This window comes from Vicugna pacos, chromosome 13 (assembly GCF_048564905.1).
Source record: "Vicugna pacos chromosome 13, VicPac4, whole genome shotgun sequence".
In the NCBI taxonomy this organism is placed as follows: Eukaryota; Metazoa; Chordata; class Mammalia; order Artiodactyla; family Camelidae; genus Vicugna; species Vicugna pacos.
The window spans coordinates 60913775-60927304 of NC_132999.1; the positions used below are offsets into that span (position 1 = coordinate 60913775).

General features: G+C 36.0%; 1 protein-coding gene across 2 annotated transcripts; it reads left to right on the top strand.

Annotated features, from left to right (window-relative positions):
• Nucleotides 1-142: 142 nt before the first annotated feature.
• LZIC (leucine zipper and CTNNBIP1 domain containing) lies at nt 143-8171 on the top strand. Of its 2 annotated transcripts, none has more exons than XM_006196632.4 (7): nt 143-301; nt 3121-3229; nt 4281-4416; nt 4759-4857; nt 6139-6234; nt 6404-6485; nt 6989-8171. In XM_006196632.4, exons 2-7 carry the CDS (start codon nt 3129-3131, stop codon nt 7045-7047), a joined length of 573 nt encoding a protein of 190 aa, XP_006196694.1. In that variant the 5' UTR covers nt 143-301; nt 3121-3128; the 3' UTR covers nt 7048-8171. The 2 variants fall into 2 exon arrangements, with proteins under 2 accessions (XP_006196694.1, XP_072831525.1); XM_072975424.1 differs by lacking the exon at nt 143-301 and adding an exon at nt 630-957.
• The last annotated feature ends 5359 nt before the right edge of the window (nt 8172-13530 follow it).

The following is a 13530-nucleotide window of genomic DNA, read 5'->3' on the forward strand; positions in this document are numbered from 1 at the left end:
ACTACCGCCCTTTAATGTGTTCCTAGAAAGAGAAGATATGTTTCAATTGCAGGTTGCTCGAGTGGAAGTTTTCGGGACTGCTTTAGGCCAAGATTATATATAGTAATTAAAACTACTTGTTAATGGCTTCCCTTTTCTCAGCCAGCTCCACCCCCAGGTGGTTTGAACTTTGAGCCTCTTGTAGACCTGATGAACAGTTTCGCTTTCCTCACGTTTATGACACTTGGAACTTCAAGAACTGGAGGTTTATGCAATTTGAGACCCGTCAGCACGGTGCAGAATTCAGAGTACTGAGAGACAGGTGAGCATGAATGAGTACCTTCCACTCCAAATTACAGTTTTTGAGAGTGATTTTGCAGTTTTTGTACAAGGTGCACCACCTTTATTGAATACTAGGTGGTGCCCGTGAGTTAATCTTTCTGGAATAAATCTCAATGTAGCACCAGATTAAGGGTTTTCAAGTGCCTCCATCTTCCTTGAAATTCATTTAGAATAGCTTTATCTGCTTAAAATATGTTGTGTCTTTATACAGTTCATCCAGTTACCCAATATCTAGTCTGTATTATGGGCTGAGGAGGCCAAGAAAGGAATCAGACTCATTTTATGTTCTTGGTTTACAGTGTGAAGAGGAAGACAGACAAACAACAAGCTATATCACATATAATTCAAGGCATACATCGTGCTAAATAGAGAATAAGATGTAGAATGCAGTGGAAGAAGCAGTCAGTTCTCATTATTCATTTACCAGTTATTTATCCAGACCTTCTCTCTGCCCAGCATTGTGCTAGATACTGGTATACAAAGAAAGTGTAAAATCCCTACTCTCAAATAACTCATAATCTAGTGATTGGTAGGGAACCAAGGAAGGCATTATGGAGAAGGCGAAACTTGACCTTGAAGAATGGCCGTGATTGATAGAAAAAGATGCAGGCTCCGAAGAGAAGAATGAAGTACATGGCATGTTTTGAAACAGCAAGTAGTTCTATGTGGTTAAACTGTAGGAAATTAAGCTTGAAAGACACGTTCAGTGTTACTTTGGGTTTGCACTGACTTAGATTGGAAAATTCAACAGATTTAAAATAATACTTACATGTATTTCCAGAAGAAATTATACATGAGGCATAGTTATAGTAAATTACCCTCTGGCTAGCATATTATACATGAAATATAGCTGTAATAAATTACACTTCTGGCTATAGTGCAGCTCATTTATGCATACATGTTATTAATGATTGAAGTTGATTTAAGTCAGTTTTAAAGGGTATAGTAGTAAGCATAGATTTTCACTGATTACACTCTACTTTGAATATAATGTAAGGAATCATTTTCATTAAAGTTCACATGTCAGATCACTGGATAATGATTACGTGTAGGAAAATTTTAAGTGCTTTCATAGGTTACCCTAGAATTTAGGTTTTGATGAACGGTTGTACCTCGTATTAAATGTGTTTCCTAAAAGGAATGTAAGTTCAATTTTTTTTTTGAAGTATAGTTGATTTGCAGTGTTGTATTCGTTTTCTGATGTACACTATAGTGATTTAGTTGTACATATGTGTATTCTTTTTCATATTCTTTTTCATTACAGGTTATTACAAGTTATTGAATATAGTTCCCTGTGCTGTACAGTAGGGCCTTGTTACTTATCTATTCTGTATATAGTAGTTTATATTTACTAATCCCAAACTCTTAATTTAACCCTCTCCCCTTTCCTCTTTGGTAACTATGAGTTTGTTTTCTATAGTTTAACTTTTATAAATGGAAAAATTTAAATACTATAAATGTTAAGGTAAATGCATACAATATCAACACACCAAAATCAGTATCTTGTCTCTACACCTGCAATAATCAGAAATTGTAATGACAAAACCCCTGTTTCTGATATTAACAAAAAAAATACAAAATATATAAGAACAGCCAATTTTCAAGGCCTTTTTTTGAATAAAACAGTACTTTTTTTTTTAATTAAAGATCATAAAAGGAAGCCTAGATTTATGGAGAGATATATTGCTTGATTGGAAGAGTCAAATTTCAAGGATACAGATTTTCTTCATATTAGTTTTAATATAATCTCTGTCAAAATTTTAGATAAATTTTTTGGAACTTCACAAACTGATTCTTAAATTCATTTAGAAGAGAAAATGTACAAGAATAGTCAAAAATTATTGGGAAAGGAACCCATAATAATAAAGGCAACTCCTTATCAGTTATCAATGTATACCACCTCTAAAGCTATAGTAATTAAATAGCAAGGTAATGCCTTAGGGCCAGACTTGAGTCTGTTTCTATTGAGTCTACATTAAAGGTAGCATAAATACAGGAAACAGTGTTGGGCCAATTGGCTATCCATTTGAAAGAAAATAAAAGTTAGATGCCTACTTCATAGTATTAACAACAACAACGAAACCTTCATATGCTTAAATACAAAATACTATGTATTTTTTTAATCTTGAGATGGTTAGGGCTGCTTTCATGGGACACAAAACTAAGAAGATATAGAGGAGAAGATAGATTTGGCCATTAAAAATAATAATTTACCATAACAAAATATACTATAAAATTTCAGTCAGGGACCAGAGATAATATTTGCCACATAATTACAAAGACTTTATACCCATGCTATATAAATCAGTAAGAGAAAGATAATCCAGTAGAAAAATGGGCACGTTTCCAAAGAAGAAATTCATATCAAAAGTTGTGCATGCCCACAAGTCATTAAGTAAATACACATAATGGCCAACGAGGTAATGCTAGGAGTATTCTGAGTCCTGGAGTGTACTTATTAAGAATGAAAAAGAATGTTAAAATGAATCTTGTAAAGCAAAGTCACACCTGATCTACTTTTTAAAAATAAATCTGTATTTTCATCTATTGAATTTTTTTTAAGTGAGACCAATAGTGAAGACTTCTGATTAATTTGTCAAGTCAGTTAAGAAGACTGCTAGGCATTTTTGTGGGGTGTTAATACTGTATGAATTTAAACTTTTATATACTAAGTGGAGGTTTTCTTTGCACAGCTATCTTCCCTACACCTGTAGCTCAGAAAGTATAGGCTATTTTAAATTGCACTGCTATATTGAATCATTTCAAATAACTTCTATGTGGGTTTATTGTTTTACTTAGAGATTAAAATGGCTTCCAGAGGAAAGACAGAGACAAGCAAATTAAAGCAGAATTTAGAAGAACAGTTGGATAGACTAATGCAGCAATTACAAGATCTGGAGGAATGCAGGTAATAGTATAATTGTATGCTGCTGTGCTGTAAAGTGGCTTTTCTTTGCATCTAGATTATAAGCTACGTGTGTGCGGCCCATGTGTGATTTGGTTTCCCCTGTAGCGTTCTTCACAGTGCTTTGTCTGCTGGAGAACTAAACTCAGTGCAGGCTTTGGAGTTACAAAGGCTGGGATATGAATGTTTTTAAATTAATTGCTAAGTGAATGTGCACTTGGGCAACATACTTAACCACCTCAAGTTTCCATTTCCTCTAGTGTGAAGTGGAAATAGTAACACCTACCTTGACTTCAGTATGTGAAGTAGCCCAGCCTGGTATCAAGCTGAGAAGGTACTACTTCAACTCCTGGTGTGTGTTTTTAGCTTTAAATGCTCAAAGGACTAGGACTACTCATTGCCTTTTTAAAAACCTTGAAAGATTGTTTTGAATATAACTTGATGAAGGGACAAACACAATGCTTGGTCCAAAGTAGGTGTTTGATAAATGGTAGCTGTTTTTGTAGTAAATGTTTAATAAATGGCTTGTTTGGTTAATTAAAAATAGCCTCTAACTCAGATGGCCAGCACCGCATTGCTATTGTATTTCAAGGTGCATAAACTTTACCTACCATTAATGATAATTGTGATAATAATAGCTGTTTAAGTACCTGTTATATGCCAAGGACTTTTTATCTAATGCTCATAGCAACCCTATAAGGTAAGTACTATCATTATCTGCAGTGTATAGACAAAGAAACTGAGGCTCGGCTATGTTAAGGTTGTACCATTGATTCAGAGACTGCTTAAAAGGAAGTTATTACATGGTTTGTTAAGTGTGCCTCATTTTGGTTAAAAAAAAAATGTAATTGTCAAAGTAACCATATTGCAGGAAAACACCCATACTAATATGTGAACACATCCATCATTAGTATTTTGATATTTTCTTTCAGCCTTTTTCCCCCAGGATATTTTTTGTATATGTAGGTATCTGAAGTCTTAGTGAACAAATACTAAAATTGTTTTTTTCACTTGGAATTCTATATTTTTCTGTATTATGTTCACTGTACATCAGAGAGGAACTTGATACCGATGAATATGAAGAAACCAAAAAGGAAACTCTGGAGCAACTGAGTGAATTTAATGATTCACTAAAGAAAATTATGTCTGGAAATATGACTTTGGTAGATGAACTAAGTGGAATGCAACTGGTAAGTGTCACGTACGTAGCATGGTAACACAGGGTGGCTTTGTTTTTGTTTAGGTTTTTTTTTCCCCAGGATGTATATTTAGGATAGAAAATGTACCCTTTTTGGGGTTTAACTTCTAGAGGAATGTCTACATATGGGTAAAACAGCATATGCTTCTAGATTTTCATCTAGTCTGTATTTGACTCCAGTGACTTACGTCGAAATAGCAAATGGTAACTAAAATTGTAACAGTGTTTGATGAACAAGGAAGACCTATTAAGAATTGAAGACCCGTCAGTCAAATATTGTAATATCTGATTTGTTGGAATATTTTGGTTAGTTTTTACCTTGTTTTATTTCTAGGCTATCCAGGCAGCTATCAGCCAGGCCTTTAAGACCCCAGAGGTCATCAGATTGTTTGCAAAGAAACAACCAGGTCAGCTTCGGACGAGGTTAGCAGAGGTAAAATTTCTTTAAATTGATCCAATTGCTGTGTGTATTTCTTTTCTCAGTGCAAGAATGTGCTCATTATGTCATTCTGAAGTTTAAAAATCAGTCAGCTGAAAATGCACACCACCAACAGTGAACCCTAATGTGAAGTATGGACTTTGGGTGATGATGACGTGTCAGTGTAGGTTCGTCAGTTGTAACAAGCGTAGCACTCGGGTGGAGGATGTTTATGACAGGGAGATTATGCATGAGAGGGGCAAGGAGTATATGGGAAATCTCTGTACCTTTTGCTCAATTTACTGTGAATCTAAAACTGCTCTAAAAAATAGTTTATTAAAAAGAAAATTAGTTGATTTTAGAGGCACAACCCACAGTTTTCTGACAAAATTAGTCCTTTGAGCAATTATTGTTGATAACGAATGCAGAGGTTTAAACAGTATACGGCAATTTAAATTGCTACAGGCCACTTCTGCTAGGACTTCACATGTAAGGTTTTACTATTTACTTCTGGAGCCCTAAATTGAAATCCACCTAGAATTCATGAGCAGCAGTGCTTTATGCATGTATGGCCTTTCCCATCAAAGAATTTCAAACATCTTTATAAACCTGATGCTTCAGGGAGTCTGTTTATAGACTTGAACGTAATTAAGATATTAGTAAGTTATCGCAACAACTAGTAATTTAATAGTATAGTAGCTAAGAGCATGGACTTGGGTCATACTGGCCGGATTTGTCCCTCTCCTCTGCTATGGAGGTATGTGACATTGGGGGAGTTATCTTCTTCAACCTCTTTGTGCCTGTTTCCCCTCTGGTAAAAAGGTGACAGTGATAGTCCGTCCCTACCTCTTATGGTTGTTACGAGGTTTAAATGGAGTAATATGTGTAAAGCACATAAAATAGTTATCAAGACATGCTGTCAGTGTGTCTGGTGGTAGAGGTGATATTTAACCTGAGTTCCAGGAGATCTGTTACCAGTCATCTCATTTAAGCATGTAGATCACACTTCAGTTTAATGAAATGTGTTCTTAGAGGATAGCGCCTCTTTAAAGGAAACTATTGACCTGCTAATTCCTTGGTAGTGTTTATAACTAAGATAATGGTTATGCTGAGCGTCAAGATTCATTAGAACTGTGTAATAGTGTTTCTGTCATGTCTGCCTTGAGTTGTTTCTATAGTTCTTTATCATATTAATCAGCTAGAGGACCTTTTATTAAAAGTAGATCTAAAAAGCTGGATTTTATGCACAGGATGTTTCTAACTTAAATACCGTATGCTTTGCATTCGTCTATATAGATGGATAGAGATCTCATGGTAGGAAAGCTGGAAAGAGACCTGTATACTCAACAGAAGGTGGAGATACTAACAGCTCTCAGGAAACTTGGAGAGAAGGTACCTGTATTTAATTTAATATGTCAGGTGTAAAGGAAAAAGTATGAAGTATTTGGTATAAAACTTCTTGATCTGTGGTCTAGTTTGTCATCCTAAGACGTTCTTAACCGTGGTTCCTAGAACTGCTTGTTAACACTTGAACTCACTCCGCCGGACTTTGTTTCTTTAGCTGACTGCAGATGACGAGGCCTTCTTGTCAGCAAACGCCGGTGCTATACTCAGCCAGTTTGAGAAAGTCTCTACAGACCTTGGTGAGTACGCTCCTATTTCTGAAAGCTGGACGTGAATTACTGCTCCAGATTGACAGATGGCACGCGTAAGATAAAATGATGGCCTTTTCTTGAGTTTAGAGGTGAAACCAGAATTGTTTCCTTTATAAACCCCTTTTAATGGGTTTATTTCCCAATACTTTTTAATTTAAAATAACCAAATTAATATAACCTACTGATTTAAAAATATGTGTCGGCTAAATGTAAACACAAAAGTAAAGTAAACGAAAATTTTACATGTTCTATTTCATACCTAAATTAGAATAAGTATTTGTAACCGATAAATCACCCTACATAGCTGAGTTGTTTGTGCAGGGGGAAGGAAACTGGGATGGCAGTGGGAAGGCTTAGGGGTAACGCACTGATAATAGCAGCTCGCTTTGTTTTCTATTTTAATATCTATGTGATAGATTTTTATTTCTTTACCTGGAACTGTGAATACATTTAAAGTGACATTTTAATTTATTATGTGTCTTTCTTCTTAGGCTCTGGAGACAAAGTTCTTGCTTTGGCAAGTTTTGAGGTTGAAAAAACAAAAAAATGACATGATATGAAAGCTTGAGACATTGATCACATTTTTGTTGTAAATGGCGTTTTTCTTCTGGGGATTTTGAGTCATTGCAGAGAAATCAAGAGATTCTTGAAATGCATTAATAACCTAAGAAAAGGTGACCGGAAAACATGCTTGTGGCTTCTGTTCATGCCCTTCATCACTGCTTTGTGCAGGGATGTCTGCTTGAGTGATCCTGGGCTTGCTGGGATGGAGGGACTAATGGACCTTATTCATTATTATTTGTGTGATTAAGAGAGAGAAAACAACAGTTTCTCTGCCTGTTTTTATTAAGGGTCCTTGTCTTTCAGTGCTGATAGTAAATGAAAAGATGTGAACTGACAGTTCTTTTCTGCTCATAATTTATCCCCACTTGTTGGAGTAAATAGTGTAGGCAACATCAGCATACCTTATATTTGTAGAATCTTAGAGTTCTGAGTGATGTTAGAAATTGTTTTCATTTTACAGTCAAGGAACCTGAGGCTCAGAAATAGCAAGTGACTTGCTTGAAGTGGCATTAGAGACAGAGCTGGGGATAAGATTTGGGTGTCCTGATTCTCAGTTTAGTGTCCATTGAGTTGTATTCCTTTATTTTGTGCTGTTTTTTTTTTTTAAATAATTCACACATATTTGTGCAAGTCTGTGTTTATGAAAATTCAAAGTCCCAACAGAAAGTTGTCACCGAGGGACCTCTCCCCAGCCTGTAAGCTCTCGGAATGAATGGTGCCATTGTGTCCCTGAATTTTGAGCTTGGAACAATGGGAGCCCTGTTGAGAGTCTCCTGAAGTAACTTAACCTCCTGCGTTGTTTCACCAGGGAAGCAATTGGAAGTGGCAGCCAGAGGCCCTCCCCGTGTGTGACCTCTTTGCCGAAACCCAGAGGGTGGGGACTGTAAACTACTATTTACTCTTCAGTTTTTGGAGAAACACGAGTTGTGAGGAAAAGCTGGTTTCTCCCCTGAGTGTTTACCTCTCTGTATACTCAAATAGGTAGACTTCCCTATACGCACATATGTTAGCTTATTTCCTAGGCTCTGGCCACTTAATATACTTACATGTTTTTCTCAATATTCTTTTTCTTTGCACTTTATGCAAATTAAAAACATTTTTAAAGCTTCTTGTATACTGTAAACTCTACTAGGTGCTCTGCCAACTAGACAAATTAGGGGACCTCAGCTACATTAATGCCTTAGTTAGAACTTCTAATGGGTAGCTTTTTATATATTGGTTTATTATGGGCAAAAACTCATTAAATTGTGACAAACTAAGAAAAAGCAAATTATTTGCTATTCATCTAGGGCTTTGTGGTCAATCACTATTTCATTATTTTTATAATCAAAGTGAAATTCACATGACATAAAATTTACCACTTCAAAGTGTGCAGTTCAGTGGCATTCCGTCCATTCACAGTGTTGTACAACTACCACCATTATCTAGTTCCAAGACATTTTCCTCACCCCTAAAATAGACCCCATACTTAGTTAAGCAGTCATTCCCTCCTCCTCCCAGCCCTCCAGCAACCACTAATCTACTTTCTGTCTCTGGACTTACCTATTCCAGATATTTTATATAAACATAATCATATAGTACGTGATTTTTTGTGTGTCTGGCTTCTTTCACTTAGCATAGTATTTTTGCGCTTAATCCGCATTGTATCATATATCAGTACTTCATTCATTTTAATGGCTGAAAATACTCTGTTGCATGGATACCACATTGTGTTTATCCATTTATCTCTTGATGAACATTTGGGCTTTTTCTACTTTTTGTCTGATGTGAGCAGTGCTGCTATTAATGAACATTTGTGCATAAACATTTGTTTAAATACCTGCTTTCAATTCTTTTGGGTCCGTACCTAGGTATGAAATTGCTGGGGTTTGTTTTTGTTTTAAGCCATAGCAGGATTCCCCCTCCCCTTCCAATAGTAGTAGGACAAGGAAAATCAGGAATATTTCATGTTTGAGAGGGGCCTAGATGAATCTGAAGTTCTTCATTTTTCCCCCGAAACTTTCTCTAAGACTAACCTCAATGAAATATTTTGTTATTAATTATATTAATGTGTTCATTTTATAAGTAATAACAAGTACTCAATTTAAAATTAATCTTCCTTTCAAAGTGGTAGGTTTACCATGCCTAGCAAGACACTGTTAGCTGTGGCCGTGTGACCTTTGGTAGGTTACTTAAACCTTTTGAGCCTCATTTTCCTCTTCTATTCAGTGGGGATAACAGGAGCTACCTACTACATCGGATTACTATGCATTCCTCTCTCTTCCTTTGTATAGAAAGTTTTGCATTAGAGCTAGTCCACCATTTAACAGTTCTTTCAAGGGCCATATGATATATTTTGTTTCTCGAATTCGATATTTAATTCAGAAAAATTATTTGAAGAGTGAATAATTTGAAAAGTATACAACTATAGTTATTAAATGATATAAACTGTGTTTCTGTTCACATTTTGCTATCCTTAATTCTCCAGTTTTTTAGACCTCTTGGGAGGTCTCAGACAGCAATAACTAACGCTAAGGCAGCTAATTATTTGACATCCTTGGGTCAAGCTAGTATTTTAATGAAAAATTTCCTGCGTTTTTCAAAGAACTGGGGTTGCAGCAGAAATAAATTTCAATGATCAAGTGTCTAACTGAGCTGTTTAATGAAATCTAGTAATTTAAAGAAATACCTATGTTTCAATGTTTTGTTTTGTTTTTATCCTGTGAGTCGTAAGTTAGGTATTCTAGGTGGGCGATAGAGGGAAAAAGCAAGCAATAGAATGAGTTGTTCCCAGGACAGAGCTGGAGCTGGGACAGATGGATTGTTAACTTTGGTTGTTAGGTCTTTTACTGAAGACACTCAGCCAAAGAACGGTCATCTTAGGCAAAATAAAAGACTCTACAAATCCGCCATTGGAATAGTATCTTATTACAGTGAATGATGGATAGTTTGAAATTATTACAGAAAAAAATAAACCCAGACCATTTTGTCTAGAGCTTTTCAACCACTTTCCTGTCTATTTTTTCCTTATTCTATTCATTACTATGACCAAAGAACGCTCTTCTTTGCCTCTCAAAATGTTTTCCAGCATTAATATGTAAATTAAAACTGTCAGCATTCCCACAGACCCCCATGAACAAGCTGTAATTGCTTTCAGCCTGTGTGGCCCTGGAATTAAAAAGATTTAGAAACCGGAGAAACTAGTATTTAATATTTTCATTAAGTTGCAAAAAGCAGGTTAGAAATATGGCTGTACTAGATATCCCCCTGGAAAATGGCCTTTTGACATCCTCACTCGCTTTCTTTTAGAAAGCCCTCTCCCTGCTCACACTAATAGCAGAGTGGAGAGACTAATGCTGAAGGGGCCTCAAAACACAAGGGGTCAGCAATGTTCTCAAGAGTTCACGATAGAAAGTCGTGCTGTTCCAAGCAGAGAACCAGGAAAGTTGAGAGGGTCGAGGCTGTCAGTTGGTGACTTCCTAATGCTTGGTTTTCCTTTGAGAAGATCACATTCCTTACAGCCTCAGACAATGAACTACAATTAAAATTAAACAAATTAAAAAAATATTTTCTACAAAGGATGTCAAGAGCCACCAATTTTCTTTTGAGTTAAAAAAGAGGAAGATAATGCTAGTAAGAGTTCTCAGATTACGCTCACAGGTCCTCTGCCCCCAACTTCTGGCAACTGTGACCATGAACTCTTGAAGCATTCCCACAAGAACTTCTAGTTTTATTTCTTCACTCATAATTTCAGTACATGGTTTAAGAGTTTATCTTAATTATGTCTGTTTACTCTAAAATGTCTTAGTAGGTCAAGTACTGTTTTTTTGTTACTACTAAATTATCCTATACATACATGGCACTTTCTTTACTATAAGAGGAGTTCAGTGATTTTTTTTTTTCTTTTTTTGGCTTATGTGAAAACCTTTAGGTCTGGCCTTATTCCTCCAATGCTAATAAACCAAGCCAAGTTGAAAACTGAGGCAGTGACCCTTGATGATAATCAAAGAGATAGATAATTTAGGTAAAAGCAAGTATTTGGCCTGGTTTGGATTATAACTGATTGCCTTAATCCTGTGGTTGACTATGATCTTAGAAAAGGTGGTGCTTTCTATTGCTTCATCTTTAAAAAAATTTTTTTGACTCTATTAGCATCTCAAATTTTAATCGTTTATTCTAGGTCTTGGTAAATTATACCTTAGATTTGGTTTATAAGGCTCTGAACTTACTTGTTTAAATATTTTGTTTCATATTTACCCAGGAGAGGAGCATTTGTACTTTTGGAGCAAATAGGCAAAAATCTCAGTCCCTTAGCCTCAGCCTTGTGGCATTTCTTTTCATCCTGTCTTCCAGAAGTATGAGTGCTTTGTTCTTCTGCAAGAAAATACCATGAGCAAGACTCCACGTAAAGGAGTACACATAGAAATACTTAAACCTACTTTCTATTCTCAGAGAGAAAAATGTGGATTCTGTCTTTAACTTGTGAGCTTGGAGGAGCAATGAGGGGTGTGAGGGTGTGCTCGCTCATGTGTATGCCTCTCTTCTGGGAGCCTGACTGCTCCCCCAGGGCTCTTACGACCTCCCACAGCACTGCTCTTGCCAGAGTGGGAGGTTGATTGTGCCAGGTTAATTTTGTTACAATCAAAGCACTGGGCAAATTGTGTGTACTAGGCCCTTTTGGTTTGAAAAACTCAAAATGTGCTTTTCTCTGGTGGGGATTAAGTCTTGAAATTGAAAAGAACACATTTGAGAAAAATCTTAACAATCGTTATTGTGTGAAAGCAAGGAAAGTTTCTATCTGCTACCTCTTCTGATTGTGATATCATTCTTTCATCAGACATTTGTTGATTGTTGATACATGCCACACATTATTTGACTCTTGTTAAATTTTCTGAAATTGGATATATATATTGGATAGAGTCCTTTTTTTAAAAAGTAGGACTCTTAAATGTTTATATAATTAATAGAAGTTTAGCTATCCAGCTGCATCACTGATTTATTTTACAATAAAATTGTGTTTAATAGATCTAACCCCCCCCAAAAAAACTTTTACTCTATCATAGGTAGCTGGGTCCTTAGAAACATTATTTCACATGTGTATTTACATGTTGTAAGGAAGATTCCACTTAGAAATAATCCTAATCTGGGGAGGAGGGTATGGTAGAGCAGCATGCTTAGCATGCACAAGATTCTGGGTTCAATCCCCAGTACCTCTAAAAAAAAAAATAAGAAATTATCCTAATCTATACAATTTGATCTAAGTGAACTCTTTCGTCTATAACTTTTTACCTCATCTTTTAATCAGTGTTGGAAAATGCATATCTCACTAAAATACAGTTGACCCTTGATCAACATGAGGTTTAGGGGTGCCCACCCTCTGCACAGTTGAAAATCCTCAGTCAGCACTCGGTATCCGCAGTTCCATGCATCAGTGAATTCAACCAACCATGGATGTGTAGTTAGTTCTATAGTATGTATTTAGTGAAAGAAATTCGGGTATAGTTTGACCCTGACAGTTCAAACCCATGTTGTTCAAGGGTCATCTGTATTTAAGTTATTAAGTTGTTCTGGAGAATATTAAATGGAAAGAAATACTCCTGTAGGGGAGGAAACATGTCTTTCCTCTACCTTTTTATGTTCTTAACTGGGACCCCGATAACAAAAGACAGATTAACAAGAGAAAAGCATGCAGATTTGTTTACTTTAAGTTTTATGTGACATGGGGACCTTCACAAGGAAGTGAAGACCCAGAGAAATCGTTAAACCTGAGTCCTTTTATACTCAGTCTGATGAAGAGTGGAAAGTTGTGGGGAAATGTGATAGAACAAAGGTGAGCTAAGTGTGATAAACTACCAGAAACTTGGCCACATCTGTTTGTTCAGAGTCCTCTCTCTGTCTCTAGTCTTCGGAGGAAAGGATGCTCCTTTCCTCCAGGTATTGGGGAGGGTACCTCTCACATGAGGGTTTTGTGACCTGCTTCAAGGGAAGGTCGAAAGTCCTTTCCACACATGCCATATCTCAGATTCCTTCAGCTTAAAATACTCAGTGTGCCAGGGTGCCACATTGTGGGGTGATGTGTCTCCTGAACCCTGTCACTCCTTTTTTAGTTCTAATTCTGCCACTCTTTTATACTTGTATCCCATTTTGTCAAGTCACCTTCCAAATGTTCATGTAGATATTTTGTGAAGAATGGTTATTAAATGTTTAAATTGCTTTGAAACTACCATATAAGGAACTGTATAAAATTAAATAATACCACTTTCATTAAAATAAAATATTTTAAATCTTAAAATATACATTTTAAGAATACTAAATAAAATGGAGGTGTTGTGTTTGGTTTGACTAAGGGAAACTTGTGTTCATATAGATATTTGAGGTAATGAGAAATTAAAATCGTAAAATAAAATTAAGTAGAAATACCTGATGTGGGGAAAAGTCTACAATTCTGTTACTCCTGTCTTTTCCTTTCCTGGAGTTGAGATAAATTACT

Excerpts from the sequence above, each read along its gene's own strand:
- LZIC (XM_006196632.4), top strand. The coding sequence starts at position 3,129 with ATGGCTTCCAGAGGAAAGACAGAGACAAGCAAATTAAAGCAGAATTTA. Across the intron at positions 6,235-6,403 it reads TCAGGAAACTTGGAGAGAAG|CTGACTGCAGATGACGAGGC; the intron begins GTACCTGTATTT and ends TTGTTTCTTTAG. Across the intron at positions 6,486-6,988 it reads GAAAGTCTCTACAGACCTTG|GCTCTGGAGACAAAGTTCTT; the intron begins GTGAGTACGCTC and ends CTTTCTTCTTAG.